Source organism: Cladosporium halotolerans (genome assembly GCF_011745625.1).
Source record: "Cladosporium halotolerans strain TM138-S3 chromosome Unknown Sca8, whole genome shotgun sequence".
Taxonomy (NCBI): domain Eukaryota; kingdom Fungi; phylum Ascomycota; class Dothideomycetes; order Cladosporiales; family Cladosporiaceae; genus Cladosporium; species Cladosporium halotolerans.
Genome location: NW_027191459.1, coordinates 382,763 through 401,088, shown reverse-complemented (window position 1 = coordinate 401,088; position 18,326 = coordinate 382,763). Strand labels below are relative to the sequence as shown.

Sequence of the window (18,326 nt, the reverse complement as noted above, 5' to 3'; positions counted from 1 at the left end):
GCCTTGCCTCACTACAGTACTTGCTGCTCCGCCCAGCCCAGCCCAGCCCTCACTACACACTACTGGCCCTGTTCCGCAACACGAGCGGCCCGGTCACCTGGCAGCCTGGCTCTCGGATCGGACTACTGCCGCAGCAACCTGGAGCTGCGCGACACCTACCAGCGCGAGACGTGTGTGGGCCTGGCCTGTGAAGAGCGCCGTCGTAGGCCCGCCGTGCCCGCGTCTCATCACTGGTCGCGCGAGCCCTCATTTCCCTCCGTCTCTGCCCAATGATGACCGCCGTGCGCCGCGGCTCTTTCGCCTCCTGGTCGCCTCGTCCGCCTCGCAGGGCCACAGCCACGGCCGGGCGCTGCCAGCCTGCCTGCCTGCCTCTCCTTTCACCTGCCGCGCCTTGTTGCTTATCCAAATTGCTGCCTGAGGCGTCGGGCGTTGGCCTACCGTGGCGGCTGTCAGGTGCGTGTCGGGCGCTGCCTGGTTCAGCCACTTTGCCTGGCTGAGGCAGGGCGTTTGCCGTGGCTGCCTCCAAGCCTTTGATATCATGTGTAACATCCGTCGTGGTGCACGAATCGGCCACAGGGAACTTGACGTGTATCTTTGTGGTGCTGGACTGTCCATTCACAAGGACATCTTCCCTGAACGGCTTCGTTGTCAAGATGGCGAGGTCGCTCACGGTAGATCGACATGAAATAGTTCGCCGTCTCTTTGAGCGTCCTTCCTAGGTCTGGATACAACGCTTACCAGTTCAAGTGCTGCACGGATCTTCCAGAGTCAACATCAGGTCTCCTTGATATATTCGAATTTCCCTCGATCCTTGAACGCTGGAAGGGGAAGTCCTTCATCGCAGCCATCCGAAACCCTCAGGCGGATGAGTGCGGGCTGAGCGCATCTCAAGCCAATGGCGGCAAACCCGGCGGTCAAATCATCCAAAACCAAGTGATAATGAACCAAAGGTACGCTTGATATTCCCGAATCAAGCAACTTGGCCCCAGAAAAGCGAGATAGGGCTGCTTTTGTCCTCATATAACGCTATTGGCACCGCAACTTCTGTGGACCATCGTTGCTTTACGCCACCGCGTGATCTCGCGAAGGGGTATCGGTATGTTCTGTAAGTTCCTGAGATCACACCTGCGAAGAGCAATAAGTATATCTGGTCTCCTTCCTCATTCAGAGCTCTCAAGCAACTTTCTCTTGCCTCTAGCTCTTCACATGAGCTAAGGCACCTTTCACCCATTCCACTCGCCTCCTACGGAACTATCACTTCACTACGAATCCAACTACCCCTCAAGCACCTATACACCTCATCCATCATCTCCCACCCATTTCGCCCTAATGCTCCTCTCCCCTTTTCTCTAAGCGCTCTTCGCGCTCCCCCTCCTCCTCCTCATCCCCACCTCAACCCTTGTTCTCGCCCAACAATACGCCGGCGACCCAATCGACACCCACCTCCCCTCCGTCCCCGGCTCCGAAATCGCCTTCTTCAAAATCCCCGGCGTCCTCGACAGCAACAAGAAGAAGCCCGCCAACCTCACCCTCATCAACTACTACTCGCACGGCTCCGACGGCAAGCGGCTCGTCGAGAGCAAAGTCCAGAGAGCCGTGATCATCATCCACGGGCTGAACAGAGACCCAGGCACGTACGAGGCCAACATGCTCAGCGCGCTGGCGATTACGGAGAAGGAGGGGCAGGGCGTGGGGAGGGATCAGGTTGCTGTCATGGCGCCTTATTTCCCTAATGGCGAGTGTCGAAAACTCCAGTTTTGCTGATGCGGCACTGACGACGATTCATTAGGCGACGACAAATCCACCGGCTACCCCTGGACCGACGGCCTGCCCGCCCAGCGCGGCTCGACGACCAGCGCGCTCGTCTGGAAGGGCTCGCAGTGGTCCGCGGGCGGCAACAACCAGTTTCCGTACTACTCGCAGAACACGTCTTCGTACGCTGTGCTCGATGCGGTGGTGCAGTATTTTGACGATAGGGTGTTGTTTCCGAGCATGAAGCAGATTGTTGTTGCGGGGCATTCCTTGGGTGCACAGACTGTGCAGCGGTATGATTCGGCAGAGGTCACTGGCGGGACAATATTGTAATGCTGACTTTGAGACAGGTATGCGGCAGTTGGGCAGAAGCTCAATACGAGGTCGCCGGTTACGTATTGGATTGGCAATCCGAATAGCTATGTTTGGTTGTCGACTGAGCGGCCGTTGTCGACTGCCTCTTGCCCGACTTATGATTATTACCGCGAAGGGTTTACGAACTTCACGGAATATCCTAGTTTGTACTCTGGCATCCGTGTGCAGAAACTCCTGCTGACATCTCGCTAGTGACGTATGGCCAAAACCTCGTGTCCAAGGGTCGCTCTGCAATCCTTGCCAACTACAACAGCAAACAGATCGCATATGCTCGCGGCATGCAAGACTTGGGCGACGACTCATCTACATGCGCGCCTGGGACTACTGGTGGGAATCGCAATGAGCGTTTCTTCAACTTTATCAAGGCCTTCCCGCCCTCTTGCTCCGATCCTCGCGGCTCCAATTGTGACACCGTTGATTTGGTGAACATGGGCCATGACGGAGGTGGGATGATGGCCTCGCCTGCTGGTCGAGCTCGCCTGTTCACCGACAACTTCCACGGCAATGGAAATCGTTCTTACGATTTTGGTTATCCTCGTCAGGCGCCTTGGGATGACCCTTTCCCGGATCCTGCTCTCAACACGACGGCGCTTTCTGTGAACAACAACACTTACGACGGTAATCTGACTTATGCTGGTTGCTACTCTGACTCTGGCTCATCTCGTTCGCTGTCTGTGCTGGCCTATGAGAGCAGCTCCAACACCATCGAGCTCTGCACCTCAACCTGCGTTGCAAGAGGCTCCAGTATCGCCGGCTTAGAATACGGCTCTCAATGCTTCTGCGGCAACTCCTTGACCAGCATGACAACAAAAGTCATCGAGAGCTCCTGCATAATGCCCTGCTCCGGCAATAGCTCACAATCGTGCGGCGGCGGCAGCCGCCTCTCAGTCTATTCTAAAGGCACCCCATACATCCTCCCACCTCCCAACACTCCCGAAACCATCGGCAGCTTCTACTCCTCAGGTTGCTACACCGAACCCTCCAACGGCAACCGCGCCCTCTCCGCTCGCTCAACAGCAGGCTCCTCCATGACCCTGGAATACTGTGCCTCCTTCTGCGCCAGCTACAAGTACTTCGGCACCGAGTTCTCCTCTGAATGCTTCTGCGGCAACACTCTCCACTCGCTCTCGACTCCCGTCCCAGCAGGCGACTGCAGCATGACCTGCGCCAACAACTCGCTCCAATACTGCGGCGGTGGCAACCGGCTCACGCTTTATTCTAATGCAGATTTCAGCCAGCCCTCCCCCTCCACCACCTCCGGCACCCCTATCCCTACTTCGACCCCTACCGCTGCTTCATCTGACATCTCTTGCCCAGCCTCAAACAACACCCTCGTCACTTCACGGGGCCTCAACTTCACCATCGAATGCTGCATCGACCACTCCGGTGGCGACCTCTCTTCGCTCTCCGTCTCGAGTTTCAGGCAGTGCATCGACGCCTGCGCGGCGGAAGCCCGGTGCGTGGATGTCAGTTTGTCGGGTTCGGCGTGTTATCTGAAGAGCCTTCTCGGTCCCGCTGTGCCCAATGGAGGAGTCTGGGGCGCGAGGTTGGTGGGTGATGGGGCGTCTTCTGCTACTGCCACTTCGAGCTCGCCCAGCGCGCAGTCGAGCACTGCTGGCAGCAGTGCGTCTGGATCAGCGAGCACAGTCTCGTCAGCTATGCCTTCTGCACTAACTTGCCCTGCCTCAAACAGCAGCACCTACACAGCCAACAGTGGCCGTGCCTTCGCAATCGAATGCGGCATCGACCACCAGGCCGGCGACATGAGCTCTCTCAGCGTCAGCTCCTTCAAGCAGTGCATCGAAGCCTGCGATCAGACGTCCGGCTGCGTAGACGTGAGTTTGTCGGGGTCTGCGTGCTATCTCAAGAGCAGCATTGGGGCTGCGGTGGTCAACGGAGGAGTCTGGGGCGCGCGGCTCGTGGTCGAAGCGTCGTCTTCCACTACTTCATCTGCCATTGCCACTGCGAGCTCGGGGAGCACGTCCGGCGGCAGTTCCAGAGCCGCAAGCACCGCGTCGTCGACTGCTGCCTCTCCAACTGCTTCGGCGCTCACGTGCCCTGCCTCGAACAGCACGACCTACGCCGCAAGCAGTGGCAAGACGTTCCTCATCGAGTGCGGGATCGACCACCGCGCCGGCGACCTGTCAAGCAGAGCTGTGAGTTCGTTCGGAGAGTGTCTCGCGACGTGCGACGCGACGCTTTCGTGCGTCTGCGTCGCGTTCACGGGAGGCGTGTGCTATTTGAAGAGCGAGGTCGGGGAGGCTGTGAGGCTGGAGCATGTTTGGGGGGCGAGGGTCGTGAGCTCTTTGGGATCTTCAACATCGATCGGCGCGACATCGTCGTTTCCTCCGACTACTTTCACAAGCTTGGCGACATCTTTCTCCTCATCGGCGTCGACAACGTCGTTGGGATCGTCTGGGACATCATCGTTCGGATCGATGTTGGGATCTGGTTCGGGTTTGGCTTCGAGGACTTCTTCATTCAGTTTGGCAAGCTCAGCGGGGACAGGATTCAGCACACTGGCTACAGCGGCGAGCTCGAATTCAAGGACTGGAGCAGAGGTCTCAGCTGGAACCTCGTCGATGTTTGCGAGCTCCTCAACGACCTCCACGCAGACTTCTCCACTCACATTAACGAGCGCCACATCGAACAGCCTAATCGTCAGCTCATCTATTGCTGCGAGCTCTTCTACAAGCTCTCTACAGAGCTCGTCGCCTTCAGCCGCAACCCCTTCGCTTACCGCTGCCTCGAGCTCATCCTCCATCCTGACGACTATCTCTACCTCAACGACAACCCCTTCGCCGACCACGACTTCCACCTCATCCTCCTCACTACCAATCATCACCACCACCACCACCTCCTCCTCCTCCTCACCCTTATCCTCCTTCTCGTCTCCATCATCATCATCGTCATCATCTCCCACCCTCCCCACTCCCTTCACCCACCAAGGCTGCTACCCCGACACCCCCGCCTCCCGCGCCCTCCCCATCTCCGCCGGCACCTCCAGCACCCAAACCCCGCACACCTGCGCCCTAACCTGCCGCCGCCTCGGCGCCAAATTCTCCGGCACCGAATACGCCTCCGAATGCTGGTGCGGCAACGCCCTCCCTGCCTCCTCCGCGCCCGAAAAAGAATGCAACATGTCCTGCGCCGGCGACAAAGCGCAGAACTGCGGCGCGGGCAATCGGCTTTCGGTCGTGGAAGATGGGGACTGGACGCAGACGTTCTTCGCGCGGGAGAGCTTCGAGCGCTGGAGTTTGGTCGGGTGTTATCGCGATTCTGTGGCTAAGCGCACGCTGCCGAGCAGGGTGTCGCTGGCGGGGTATGGAGGCGGGGCGAACGCGAGCGTGGGGAATTGTTTGCGCGCTTGTGGGGGGAGGGGGTTCGGGGTTTGTGGGCTTGAGTATGGGGAGGAGTGTTGGGGGAGTGCTAGTGGGGTAGGGAGGCCGGGGGGGGGCTGAGGGTTGAGGGGGAGGCGTTGGAGGGCGGGTGTGCGATGGCGTGTAGGGGGAATGGGAGCGAGAGTTGTGGGGGGGTGGGGAGGGTGTTGGTTTATGAGTTGGGGCGGTGAGGCTGCGGGAGGACACAGGGGAGTGCTGAGGAGGAGGTTATGAAGGCGGGGGAAGAGACCCGTCCGGACGCTCACGCTCTCTTGTTCTTCTTCCCTTTCGTACAGCTATATCTTTAATTGTGATCGTCTATCATAACCACCAGCCTCCCCAATTTTCCCATCCACCTCCTCACATCACCATTCGATCCTCTCCCCAAACCGATCAAAAAACCCCCCACTCTCCCCCTTCCCCCAACCCCCAATCAACCTCACAATCCCCCTCATACTCTCGCCAGCCTCAATCGCCCCCTCCTCCCTCCCCCTAACCAACCCCGTCTCCACCCTCCCCGGATGACACAGCACGAACGTCACACCAGGCACATCGACCGCAAAACTCCTCACGATCGCATTCAGCGCCGCCTTGCTAGCCCTATACGCGTACGCGCCGCCCGCAGCCGGGTTCGGCGTCCCGTCCGGCCTCAGGGGCGCATTGAGGGACACGCTGCCCATGCGGGAAGACATCACGATCGCTTTCGGGTCCCGCGCGAGCAGCAAGCTGGGCAGGAATGCGCGGAGGAGGGTGAACGTGGCGATGGTGTTGATTTCGAAGGTCCGCGCGAGAGTCGCGGCGTCCATGCCCGCGAGGGTTTCGGCGGCGGCGACGGAGTCTGGGTGCGCGGATTCGAGCGCGGGGACGAGGCCGCGGATGCCGGCGCTGTGGATTAGGAGGTCGATGGGGGTTGTTGAAAGGGAGGTGGAGAGGGCGTTGACGGAGGGTTCGTGCGTTAGGTCGAGGGTGTGCGGGTGGATGTTGGCGTGGGTGGTGGGAATTGGGTGGCGGTCGAGGGCGTGGATTGTGGTTTCGGGGTGGGTAAGGTAGGCTTCGAGGAAAGCGGCGCCGAGGCCGGAGGCGGCGCCTGTTATGAGGATTGTTGGCATTGGTGGGGTTGGCGGTGTTTGTATCCGTTTGGTGGCAGGCGAAGGTGGTGGATTATGTTAGGTGTTTTGCGTGGTGGAAATGGGGAATCCAAAGCGTTGGGATGGGTTGAAATCGATCGCTATAGCAGCTGATTCCATGTAGTTGAAGAGACAGTCGATACAGGTTCCCTGTAGTCCCAATCGACCGTCTAACGATGCTCGCAGGAAATTTGATCAACATCGTCAAGCCGCTTTCCGAAGGTGAAGTCAACCCCAGCCCTCCACATTCCGTGAGCCCCACTGCTTCGTCCGTCGACGGAGTCCAACGACGTTCGGTTTTCTTGCACTTTTCTGTTGCACGCAGCACTTCGCTTACCCAATGAACTAAAAATCGTTGCATTGGCGCAAAAGCTCGATGGGATGCACGAATGGCACGACGAGATCCAACCAAACAGCATTCGCAGCAGTGATCCAGCGACTCAAACTCAAGATGAACTGAACGACAATCCATGTTCGATTTTCTCTCCGTTGATCTTAACGAATGTCCCTTTTTGCAGCCTTCATACTCTCATCACTCTAGATCATCACTTCCTCACGACGTGCTCAACTGCCGCGCCAACCAATGCCAAGCCCCCCTCTCCCCTACCCCCATCACCCAATACCTCAAGTGCACACAGCAAGCAGCCCATTCGGGTTGCCAAAACACTTCTTCCCATCAAGCTTACAGTTCTTCTTGCTTTGCCACTTGCCCTTCCTGCAAATCACCTGCAGGGAATCATCTCATCAGCAATCGCCAGGCCAACGAAACCGAGTGGGCAAGTGAAACTCACGATCTTCTCCCTGTCGCAGCTGCAATATTCGCGGCCGTCGCCCGACTTGGTGCATTTGGTGCCGATGCGGCGCGTGTAGGCCGGAAAACCGTTGCCGCAGACGTCGCGGGCCTCGAGGGTGGTGGAGTCGGGGTCTGCGATGGGGGTGGCGGAGGCGGTGAGGGAGAAGGCGGCGAGGAGGGCGAGGATGGGGAGTTTCATTTTTGGAGGTGTTGGGAGGTGTTGGTGGTTTTGGGAGGAAATTTTATCTTTGATCTGTGAGGACGGTGGTTGTCGTGTTGGGAGTAAGGAATGTTGGGTGGGAGCGGGGACGTTTATATGTCTTTCATTCGATGGATTGTACATCGGTACTTGTACGAGTGTTTCGCTCCTTCGTACGAGTATACCGATGTGATTTCAGAGCTGAGGTCTTGTGTGACATGGTGGGCATCGACGTGTAGCATGGCATGGCCAACCGGCCCGCAGAGCAGCATACACGTTCCCAGTCCTTTGTCTGCAAACGACGAAGGACACGTCAGTCCACAACGGAAATGTTGAACTTTGATGGCACGCTTGGTCACAAGGCGCCCCGCAGCTGAAAGGCATGAGCGACGTATGGTGTAGCTAAAGGATTCAGGTATAACGATGAAAGGATCGGCCAAATAGCGGCGACCGATTGAATCAAAGATTGCACCAGTACGCGACATGGCAAGCGACATAATCGGCCGTGATCGATTGACACCGGTTCGACGATGCGACAAGACAGCCCCACCAAACGAGCATCAAAGAACAAGCCTCAAAGCGAGACGAGGACCAAAAACCGACAAAGACAGAAAGACGTAACACAAAGCAGCCACTTGATCGTCCTCTCGTGAGACTCTACAGACCTTCCATCAGCCCCCGTAACACTCTCGCGGCAACGCACCGAGCAATTGGACCTCGCAGTCATAAAGCAGGAAAACATGATTCCAAAGATCGATCGTGAAAGCAACTCTCGCTTTTGAAACATCACACGCAGGTAGCACCGCTCGCTGTACGTACTCGGCCGTCTCCGGTCCTCTCCAACCGCTACTATCGTCCAATGTGTGTGAGACCCAGAAAAGCAACCGCCGATTTTGCACCTCTGCCGAATTCGAAAAGACACAGCCATACATTCTCGCACTTCTCATCGCTTCCCATCCGTTTTCCGCAGGGCAGTCATTGCTCTCAGCTCCAGTCGAGCTCTGTAACGAACGGGTTGCAGCGCCATGCTGTGCCGGGTGCCTCGACATCCACACCGGTCAAGAGCCAGGTGGCGCCAATGAGTACGCTCTCCGTTCGACCTCCGTTTCACTGACGCTCAGGATACTGCCGCGACAGTTCACAGCGTTTGTGTGCCTTGTTTTGGGGGTCGTGAATTTCGCTCCCACGGCGATGTGCCTCAATAGACACTCATGATATGATTTGTGTGCTCGGATCCTTCAGACCCGTTCGCCGCGTTATCAAGTGGGAACCCAAAGTTTCCTCCCGGCAGCAGCGCCGCCACGTCCAGTATATCCGCCACGCGGACGCTCGAAGCTGTTGGGATCGATCTGGCCGTCCATCTGCGCAGCAGCAGCAGCCCCACCGCGGCGAGCCGCTGGAGAACTATACCCGCCGCGGTTGGCGGCAGCAGGGCCGTTGGCGAAGCCGCCTCTGCCACGAGGGCTGCCGCGGAAGTTGCCTCGAGAAGCACCACGGCCGGGCTGGGCGTGGGCTGCCCGCGGGCTCGACGGAGCAGCTGGGGTGGATTTGTTGGGAGCCTGGACGGTGCGGCTGAAGGCATCAGGATCCATCACTGCACCCTGCTGACCGAGCATAGCGGCCGGGGCAGTCGGCGGGGATTTCGGTGCTTTGGTGTTGTTCGCGGCTGGTGCAGTCGCATTTTGCTGCTGGCCTTCCATATTCAGTACGCTCAGGCGGTTTCTGTACTCGCGGTCCTCACGACCAACGACATCACGAAGTTGCTCAAGGCGCTTACTGCGAATGTCGAATCCTTTCGCGGCATTCGTCTTCGAGGGATCGTTGCAGAGGAAGATGAAGGTCTCCAGTGCCGCCGCGGGGTTGATTTCCTGATGGATACGCCAGAGAATGTAGTTGAAAAGAGGCTGAAGGCGAACAGGCACGCTTCCGCTGTTGGAGAGCTGACCATTGGATTTACCGCTGGAGACCGCTTCATTGCCTCTGGATGCCAGAGGCTTGAGAGGCGACGTGGGCGGAGAGACAGCACTGAGGCTCGAGCGGACACTCTCCATTGACGACGGCGCGTCAGAGTGCGCGGAAGCAGTTGCGTTCGAGCTCATGGAGCCCTTCCGCTTCGGCTCCGACAGGGTCAATTTCTGTGCGGTCTGCTCCTCGAGCTGAGAGGTGCTGTGATCGTCTTCGTCGACGCTTGCATGATCCGCCTCAGAGAACAAGCTACGAGGTACGGCGAACTGCTCCACCTCAGACCAATTCTCGTACGTCTCTTCAGCGCCCTGCAAGGTGACTATATGCGGGTATTTCGAAGTCGCGTCGTCGAGCCATTCTAGCGTGTCGCGCACGTCCTCACCATGACGGTTACTTGCGCCCTTCTGGCGGCTGAGTTGTTCGAGGGCTTAGAAATATAGTCAGCGCCTGCGCGATCGGCACGCTTCTTGTTGTTCACCCGGTTCCAAGCATACCATGAAGCGGCACGAAAAGCCGGATCTGCCCGTTCTTTACCCACTGCCTGATACCATTGCGCGTGCTCTTTTTCACACCGGCCACGAGGGCGGTGTCGTCGACGATGCAATTGAACACTTTTCTGCCCTGTTGCGGCTGTCCGGCGGCGGGCGAAGCGCCGTGCTGCGACACGGGGCGAGAGCGAGGGTTGCGCTGCATAGCGGCGGGGTTTCGCAGTGTGTTGGGGAGCGATCGTAAGGATGTTTGGGATTTTCTGTGTCGCCGCGAGGACGTCAAAGGATGTTCATATGGAATGCTTGATCAGGGTTCCGTGGTGCTATGGCATGCGCGGAAGGTTCCATGCGCGGGTTGCGGAGTTTCTCGTTCATTCACTCATCGTGGAGCAGCAGGCGCTGTGGAGCGCGGCAGAAGGAGACCGTGACAACAAAAGCGCATGCTTTGGTCGCGGTGGGTGTCGGTGGTAGATGCGCAGGCGAAGTCAAATGCTGGGCTTATTAGTGTGCATGTTTGCTGTAGCGACTCGGCTGGCGAGGAGCCTCTGACGTGCGCGGGATGGAGGACGAGTTGGCTCAGCTTGTGTGCCGTGGATGTGGCCCGTGCACGCGGCAAGTGAAATATACAACAGACGATAGGGTACGCACATTCAAATGACTATCCTTTTCGAACTCACAAAACGAACCAAAATGCTCTTCAGTCTTCGTTCACTAGGCTTTTCCCATTTCCAACATCGCAAATGAATTCCATGTGGAGATGGTAGGGAATTATCCATACACTATGTTCTCGCGCGCTCGTATCTATCTGTTCAATGTAAGAGAGATCGCAGCATCCAAGCCACGATCTAGGCGTCCTGATGCCTCTCATTCCACTTCCTATCAAAAACATTCAAACTCCTTTGCGCCGACGGCACAACATCCAACGCCTTGATCGAAATCTTCTCCGGCTGCGACAACACCCAAACAGCCGATTTCGCGACTTCTTCAGCAACAAGCGGCCTGCAAATCACATCACGTCAGCTTTCCACTCTCAACAACAACAGGGGACTCCACGCTATCGGATAGCAAGGCATACTCAAACCCCTCCATAAACCCCTCGTAAGCCCCCTCATCCCCGCCAACCCTCTGCCGATGAAAATGCCCCGCGACGACGCCCGGCCTCAGCGCCAGGACCCTCACGTCCGTGCCGCTCAGCTCGTTCCGCAGCGAGTTCGTGAAGCCCTCCTGGCAGGCTTTGTTGGCGTGGTAGACGGCCTCGCCGGGGAAGGGCGGGGCTTCGTGGGCGGTCGTGGACGTGATGTTGAGGATGGTGCCGCGGCCGCTGGCGGAGGGGGAGAGCATGGCGCGGTTGAGGACGGCGTGCGCGGCGTACATGTAGCCGGAGACGTTGGTGGCGTTCATGGTGTCGATTGCGGAGACGGGGAGGGCGTGGAAGGGGGAGGGGGCGTTGAGGGCGAGGCCGGCCTGGTGGGGTTGGTTAGTTTTTTTGTTCGGGTGGTGGTGTTCTCAGAGCATGAGGATGCCGGATTATGCTGCTCACATTGTTGATGAGGATGTCGATTTTGCCGAGCTGTTCGACGGCGGAGGCGACGGCTGCGTCGACGGCTTGGTAGTCGCCGACGTCGGCTGCTTTGTAGATGATCTTGCTCTTGGGATGGGCATCTTGAAGCTTCTTTTGCAGAGCGGATAGCTTGTCCTGGCGGGTGTTGGTATCAATGGGTCTAGACGGCTACTATGAATTGGAACTGTACAGCTGATCTTGAGACGAGCACGAGATTGGCGCCCTGCTCTGCCAATGCGAAAGCGCATGCTTCGCCAATGCCCATGGAGGCCCCGGTCTGGTTGCGAAGGTCAGTACTCAGGGAATCCAAGTCAGGTAGGTCGGAGATTGGGCCTCAATACCAGAAGCGCGACCTGTCCTTGCAGAGACATGATGATGATTCCTTTTGTGACGGATTTGGCCTGGATTCTTCGAAAACTTCCTAGCTGTTTCAACAACGAGCACAAACACTGCTTAATTGATCAAATAGATGCAGACATTAGATTATGCCCGTCTTGAAGTCTCCAATGAGATCGCCATCAAAGTTGTGATGTCACAGCCATCACGCTTGATAATCAGCGTTCCGCCAACCCTAGCGGGGCGACGAGCGGTGATTCGAATGGGAAGACCGCCTTCGACACAAAGATCTAGACAATCGTCCTTCGTGTATCAGATGTGTGATGGAAGCTTTGACTGAATAAAAGGTTTGATAGCATGCTTGCGGATGCGGACGGTTGTACACGCCGAGCCGCGTGGTGATTAAGCGGGCTGGACGCAACCCAGACCTGCTGAGCGAAGGTTATTTCGTGATGGAGCCCAACACCATCGAGACATGACATGAGAGCGGAGACAGAGTTGTGGAGATGATGAAAGAAGATTGGGTAGATGAAAAACGAGCCTAAAAGCTCGGCAGTAGATACTAAAAGGTACTATCAAGATGAGGCGCGCATGTATGCTGCTGCAGCCATTGGGTATATATCCATCCGATGCCAAACTCCATGAACGAAAGGGAATAGAAAGAGCGAGCGACGATGGTCAAGCCCGGGGTGGTGCGCCCTTGTAGGAACACTGCACCCATTACAAAAAGATAAATGCTGCAAGCCCCACAGACGGGGGAGCAGGGAGAAAGCCTCGGAAACTGTCCAGCAGCCACGCTTGACGTGGAAGTTCCGAGCGGAGTAAGAGTCGATTAGAATGGTGTAATAGTGACCGAAAGCACCGGGCGGTGAGAGCGGGTGGTGACGAGTAGACGGGATAGAAAGGCGACGTCGATGACTCAGTGAGGTGACAGGCCTGCCTGGTCACATGCAAGCTGGCAGTGGGTAGGCGGGATGGACTGCGCAGATGCGAGAGATAGCTGAGTAGCGCAGGCATGCAAATGCGATGCAAGCGAGTGGAGTTGGGCGGCCATGTGTGATTCACGCCCGGCGTGGGATGGGGCTGCCTGGGGCCGAGTGCGGAGCCAATCAGCGTGGGCAGCGCGGCAAACGCGCGGGTGGAGTGGTCAATGGCTTGATCGACGTCCAGGGCTGGAGGCAGCCAAAAAATGGTGATCGAAGTCGTGGACGCTGTGATAACGACCGAGATATCGATGATCGATGTCGTGAGAGAAGAGAGCCGTGATCGTTCATGGGCGATGTAGCGTGGTCCTCCGCCGGCAGTGGGCCTAGGGCGCGAGAGGGCGTGGTGCACCATTGCGCGCTCATTTGGGGAGAGGAGGCAGCGGCCTGGTGGGGGGAGGGCCAGGGCAGGGCGGAAAGCTGGCGGCAGGCATTGTGATGTTTGGTGACGACTGGAGTAGTCGACGGAGGGGTAGTGGTGGTGGGTGGCGGTTGGCTGCAGCGAGGGAGGCCGGCAGCAGCAGACGTTGGCGTTGGAGATCTCGGAAGAGAGGAGAGTAGCCCGTGGTAGCGGATGAGGTGTGGTATTAGAGGCCGATGTGAGACGTCGTAGCTGGCGGCGGCAGGCTGGTGCTGGCGGTGGTAAGTTGGTTGGTTGGATGGTAGGGCGGGCAGGAGGAGTGCAGGAGGGCTCCGGAATAGATATAGCTGGCGAGCGCGGGCGTGGTCAGCGCAGGGCGTCATTTCCCATGATGCAAGCACGGCAGACCAAGGCAACTAGCCCTGGATCCGCGCGGGCGGTGAGGGCGGCCGTGTGCCTGCCCGTGCCTGAGCCTGAGCCTGCGCTGTGCCTGCTGCTCAGGTGGTGCCTGGGAATAGGAGGCCGAGCGCCCAGCAGCAGCCGCCGCTCGCTGGCCGGGGCTAAAACTGGCGGGCGTCTGACTCCGCGCAGGGCTGACAGCGCAGCCGCCTGCCCACGCCTGCTCTCCAGACGCAAGCCTCCCGCCCGCCCTCGCACATGACACGCCCGCCAGATCAATGCGGTGCCGCCCATGCCCGCGGTCAGCACTAGCCGTCGCGAGAGTTTCAGCAGTCTTCGACCAGCCGGCCGGCGAGGCCGCGGGACGCGTGCTTGCACGCATCATCCGCAGAGCCACCGCGGTAAGTACCGTGGCGCAAACGCTCCATTATAGACGCTCGACCGCTATACGCCCGCGCGATCTCCCCGATAGTCGCTCTGCAGCGTGGCAGAGGCAACGGCTCCAGGCGGAGTGCCGCGGCTGCGTGTCTCACCACCGCCAGTAGCGGTGGTGCGAACACGAGCACCAAGAACCCTGATCGCCGGCGCGGGCGATGTGAGCCATGCAGGCACAAAAGTCAAAAGCGTGTGCCACAAGCACGGTGACAGGAACAGAGTTTGCTCGGCCATGCGAACACGCGGGCGCCCGCGGGCAGCCCGAAACACTGGCCTTGCGCCTGGCGCTGGACGTCCACCGTGCCCAGGGGCAGTGGGTCAAGGGACTCGCGATCCCAAACGTCTCGTTATTTTCTTCTGCGCGAGGGCGGGCGCACCAGATCTGCTGCAAGTTTCAGGCCCCGGCTGCCTCGGTTGACTAATGGACCCCGGTCCGCTCGCGACGAATGGTTCGAGTGGCAAATTGGGCGTGAGGCTCGCGGTGCAGCATGCGGCCGAGCTTTCATTGCACGACTGGCGGGAGAAGAGCGGGAGAAGAAGTGCGTCCCCGGTCGCGCGGTGGCGGTCTGCGAATGATCTGCCTTCGAGAAGACAGACCGCCAGTGGCGCTCGCAGGCTGCTTTGTTGGCGCGGGCTCGAATGTTGCCAGGCGAGAGCCGAGACGCCAGACGCCGTCAGACGCTGGGAAAGCATCAAACGTTGGCCTGATGCCGAACGCCATGCGTTACCGCCAGGCAGGTACGGGCGGCGGGACAACGGTCGCCAGGACTGACCGGCCATGTCGTAGCGTATCGAGTGTTCATTTGCTGCGCGGGAGGCGTCTGACTGGCGCATCTGCCGGCTAAGCATGCAGCAAGCAGCGCCCGCATGCCGCCGTGAGTTCGGGCACGGGCGGCGCTGGCACGTGGCCGCCAACCCCGGTACCCCTGCAAGCGCCCACCGGCGGGAGGAGTGAGAGCAGTGGGTCGACGAGAGCCCCTCGTGCCCCTTTTAGAAGCGGGCGTGACAAAACTTGGCGACGGCCGCACCAATAATGCCAGAGACAGCATTTCGATAGTCCGGGGCCTGACATCAGCACGTCGAGCGGTGTCGCTCTGCGGGTGCGCAAAGGGTCGCGTGTCGGAGCGTCGGCAGGGCGACGTGAGACCACGCCGTGGCATGCTCTCCTGTCAATCCGCGCATCGTCGTCTGCCCCGGCTGCGCGCCCCTGCTGATCGTGTCGTGTCGGCTGTGCGTTGCGATGGAGCCCTCACAGATCGCCTCACCTAGTATCCACCACGAACCGCGTTATTGAGGGAGAAGCTTCTGGTGTGTGTTGCAAACCAGCTGGCTTGTCACAGTTTCAGTGCCGCGCAAATTGTGCATTGATTGCTCTGCGCATGATTAATTGACCATCCCACTCCGCGGAAGGACTGGCTTAGTGCGAGGCTGAAGGCCCGTTTCATCTCTCCAGCCGCGGCCTCCAAATCCGCTGCGTGCCTGGTGTGGTGATGCCCTTACGATGCCCTTAGGCTGCCAAAACTCTCGCGTGGCTGTCATGATTAATCTTCTCACCATCACGGCGACACGACCGTCCCCTCCATGAATAGATCACAAACGTCGCGCAACCGAAGGGTCGGGTGCCTCGCGCTGCTCGATCCTGGATCTGCCCAGCCATTAGCCTCAATACTGACAAGGCTATCGGCCGCTCGGCCCTAGCAGTCTGCGCATCACCAATCGTCTGAAAAGCCACGTATACGGTCGGCTGGCGCATTGCGGCGCTATCATCGTGGTCATCGACTATGCGAATACGGTTTGCAAATGTGGCAGCCCACGGCAGCCTGCGGCATCCCACGTCGAGACGGCACAGGAACAGGCAAGTTGTGAACCGAATCGGGATCGCACGCCAGACGGCACACCACCACCTGTGCCACGAACATGCAGACGCCCGTTCTGCCATGCCATTCGACGACGCCTGTTTCACACCGTAAATCCTTCCAAACCCACCGCAGCGCCGCCGCGTCGGTACCGTCTGCGAACACCACGGCACCTGCTCGTATTTGCTGGGCGGAACGGCTCAGACAGCCGTCATGTGTGCGTGGACGACCAGTCCCAGTTGCCTCTTGGAGAAATTTCATGGCGCAAGGAGCGATGATCGCCGCGGAGCGCGCTCCTCAGCCACGCTACCAACCACTGGATCTCCCGTCCGCTCCCTATACTGCTCGCCTCGCTATTACGCGTAGCTGAGCGAAATCGACGTTACGCGCCGACGTTTGGGCAGGCTCGCATCCCAAGGTTTTGGTAGAACACTTTGTCACCAGCTCGACCAGCACAGCCCTGCTGACCTTCAAACCGTCACGCCGTTGCCATGTATGTACGACGCGCAGTAGTCAGCGGGTGCTGCCCTCGCTGCCCAAGGCCCATTTGACTCCGCAAGCTCGCACTATTCGAGGAGACAGCCTTTCTGTCTTTCCAAACTTTCCCATCCATGACGTCGCAAGAACGCGTTGGCTTTTGGGCATCCTTCTCGTTTTGCTTTCACGATCCTGCACTCCCGCCGTTGCCAATGCCCGCAGGCATGGCAGGACGCGGATGGCCGCGGGGCATACGAATATCTACGATCCACGAGCAACGCGGTTTACCGCCAAGCACTGTCACAAACAGGTTTTGTGACGCCGTGACAGAAAGGCCCAGGCTGTGTGCTAGCGAAATGATGCCATATTCTGAGCAGGTTTCCTAGATGCTTTTGCCGTCTGACTAGCACTAAGAATTTTCTTTTCTTCGTTCGTATCGTCCGTGTCGTTCAAAGCTCACGGCACTTGCCATGCGATCGTTCTACAATCCCAGTTTCCTCGGCATTCCAAAAATCCCCCGGTTCGAAGATCGCAATCCTGGCCGAGTTCGCACGGAGCATTGATGATCCCCACGCCGAATCAACTCCGTGACGCTGTCGTTCGGTGCCTCTTTTCGTTAAGGAACGACAGGCAGGTCGGCAGTATTTTCGCATCAATTCTTTGATCTTCGTGCGAACGTCGGCTAACATCGCGTATTTTCACCTTCACCAAGCGAGCAATGGCCCACTACATCCTGCTACACACGCTAAGCTCGCATCTTCACGCCAGTATCAGATTGACAGGACCCCACCGCGATTGCGTGAAGGTCGCAGGTTGACACGCTGCGTTCTGCACGACAAGCGCCGTCCCTGTCGTGCATGACATGTACATATGGCGTGCATGTCGCCAGTATCAGGTAGAAGACGTTTCACAGAGATTGAAGCCGGGTCGGCGGGGAAACAACCAAATCGGCGCGCGCGCGCGTGCGCATCTCGCCTGTCTTTCACCCATCCTCGTCGTCGTCCTGCAGACCGGCCTCCTGCGCGACTTGCGTGCTGACCCAGTTCTCCATCATCTGGCTGCCGCCGGCGACGGGCGCGGCTGCGGCGCTTGAGGCGGCCTTCTTTCCCTTGCGCTTGACGATCAGGCAGAGGATGCGGCCGTAGATGCTGAAGCCGTCGTAGGACGTCTTGAGCGCCAGCTTCTTCTTGTCGTCTTCATCCGCCGGCTCGGCCGCTTCCACATTGTCCTCTTCGTCGCTGTCGCGCCCCCTGTGCTGCCTCGTAGTCCGCTTGCGCCGCTTCGAACGCTGCGTCCGAACCGTCTCATCATCCGAACTCACGAACAGCGCCTCACCCTCCTCCCCGGCCCTCCTCTTCCCCCCGCCCCCTCCAAACTCAGGAATATCCCCCAGCGCCCTCTCCCCTTCCTCATCATCCTCCACCGTAATCGCCTCCCCCCGAACCCCACTATTCAACCACCCCGCCAACCCCTTCCCCGAACTCCTCAGCCTCCCCCTCCCCTCCTCCTCCTCGGCAACCCTCCCGCGCGTAACAATCGAATGCCTCGCCATGCCCTCCGTCAAAAACATCACGACCTCGAAGTCCTCCCCCGCCGCGACATCCCTGATGCCCTTCTTCTTCTTGCCGCCCTTCTTGCGCGCGTTCTCGTTCTCCTCGCGCAGCTTGGGCAGCACGAGCGGGCGCACCTCGTCGAGCACGCGCGGCAGCACGGGATCCCGGCTCGAGAGCAGCCAGGGCGCGTCCGCGGGCTGCTCCGGGTAGATGCGCACTTCGAGGACGGAGAATTTCGTTATGCGCAGGTAGCGGCGGATTGGGGCCATGGTGTTTCTGGTCGTGG

General features: G+C 58.9%; 6 protein-coding genes across 6 annotated transcripts; 1 reads left to right on the top strand and 5 right to left on the bottom strand.

Moving 5' to 3' along the window:
• Positions 1-1,098: 1,098 nt before the first annotated feature.
• On the top strand, positions 1,099-5,163 carry WHR41_03273 (uncharacterized protein; the record flags this gene model as incomplete). Its single annotated transcript, XM_069371879.1, has 7 exons — positions 1,099-1,105; positions 1,355-1,735; positions 1,790-2,045; positions 2,103-2,269; positions 2,320-4,424; positions 4,493-5,017; positions 5,077-5,163. The coding sequence occupies 7 exons, from the start codon at positions 1,099-1,101 to the stop codon at positions 5,161-5,163; spliced, it is 3,528 nt and encodes a 1,175-aa protein (XP_069231136.1).
• A 709-nt stretch (positions 5,164-5,872) lies between these two features.
• WHR41_03272 (uncharacterized protein) lies at positions 5,873-6,616 on the bottom strand (the record flags this gene model as incomplete). The annotated part of the gene is made up of 1 exon (XM_069371878.1): positions 5,873-6,616. One exon carries the CDS (start codon positions 6,614-6,616, stop codon positions 5,873-5,875), a length of 744 nt encoding a protein of 247 aa, XP_069231135.1.
• Positions 6,617-7,258: 642 nt separating this feature from the next.
• On the bottom strand, positions 7,259-7,626 carry WHR41_03271 (uncharacterized protein; the record flags this gene model as incomplete). The annotated part of the gene is made up of 2 exons (XM_069371877.1): positions 7,259-7,360; positions 7,426-7,626. The coding sequence occupies 2 exons, from the start codon at positions 7,624-7,626 to the stop codon at positions 7,259-7,261; spliced, it is 303 nt and encodes a 100-aa protein (XP_069231134.1).
• Positions 7,627-8,033: 407 nt separating this feature from the next.
• Positions 8,034-10,606, bottom strand: WHR41_03270 (uncharacterized protein). The gene is made up of 2 exons (XM_069371876.1): positions 10,086-10,606; positions 8,034-10,018 (listed from the first exon to the last, which is right to left on the bottom strand). The coding sequence occupies exons 1-2, from the start codon at positions 10,282-10,284 to the stop codon at positions 8,886-8,888; spliced, it is 1,332 nt and encodes a 443-aa protein (XP_069231133.1). The 5' UTR covers positions 10,285-10,606; the 3' UTR covers positions 8,034-8,885.
• A 205-nt stretch (positions 10,607-10,811) lies between these two features.
• WHR41_03269 (uncharacterized protein) lies at positions 10,812-12,330 on the bottom strand. Its single transcript, XM_069371875.1, has 5 exons — positions 11,982-12,330; positions 11,831-11,917; positions 11,620-11,775; positions 11,155-11,543; positions 10,812-11,078 (listed from the first exon to the last, which is right to left on the bottom strand). The coding sequence occupies exons 1-5, from the start codon at positions 12,009-12,011 to the stop codon at positions 10,925-10,927; spliced, it is 816 nt and encodes a 271-aa protein (XP_069230977.1). The 5' UTR covers positions 12,012-12,330; the 3' UTR covers positions 10,812-10,924.
• A 5,139-nt stretch (positions 12,331-17,469) lies between these two features.
• Positions 17,470-18,309, bottom strand: WHR41_03268 (uncharacterized protein; the record flags this gene model as incomplete). The annotated part of the gene is made up of 1 exon (XM_069371874.1): positions 17,470-18,309. The coding sequence occupies one exon, from the start codon at positions 18,307-18,309 to the stop codon at positions 17,470-17,472; it is 840 nt and encodes a 279-aa protein (XP_069230978.1).
• Between the last annotated feature and the right edge of the window lie 17 nt (positions 18,310-18,326).

Bases quoted from the DNA above. Each gene is read 5' to 3' on its own strand.
- WHR41_03270 (XM_069371876.1), bottom strand. From the start codon at position 10,284: ATGCAGCGCAACCCTCGCTCTCGCCCCGTGTCGCAGCACGGCGCTTCG. The intron at 10,019-10,085 runs GTATGCTTGGAA...TATATTTCTAAG, and splicing joins GCTTTTCGTGCCGCTTCATG to CCCTCGAACAACTCAGCCGC.
- WHR41_03269 (XM_069371875.1), bottom strand. From the start codon at position 12,011: ATGTCTCTGCAAGGACAGGTCGCGCTTCTG. The intron at 11,918-11,981 runs GTATTGAGGCCC...CTTCGCAACCAG, and splicing joins AAGGACAGGTCGCGCTTCTG to ACCGGGGCCTCCATGGGCAT. The intron at 11,544-11,619 runs GTGAGCAGCATA...CAACCCCACCAG, and splicing joins TCGACATCCTCATCAACAAT to GCCGGCCTCGCCCTCAACGC.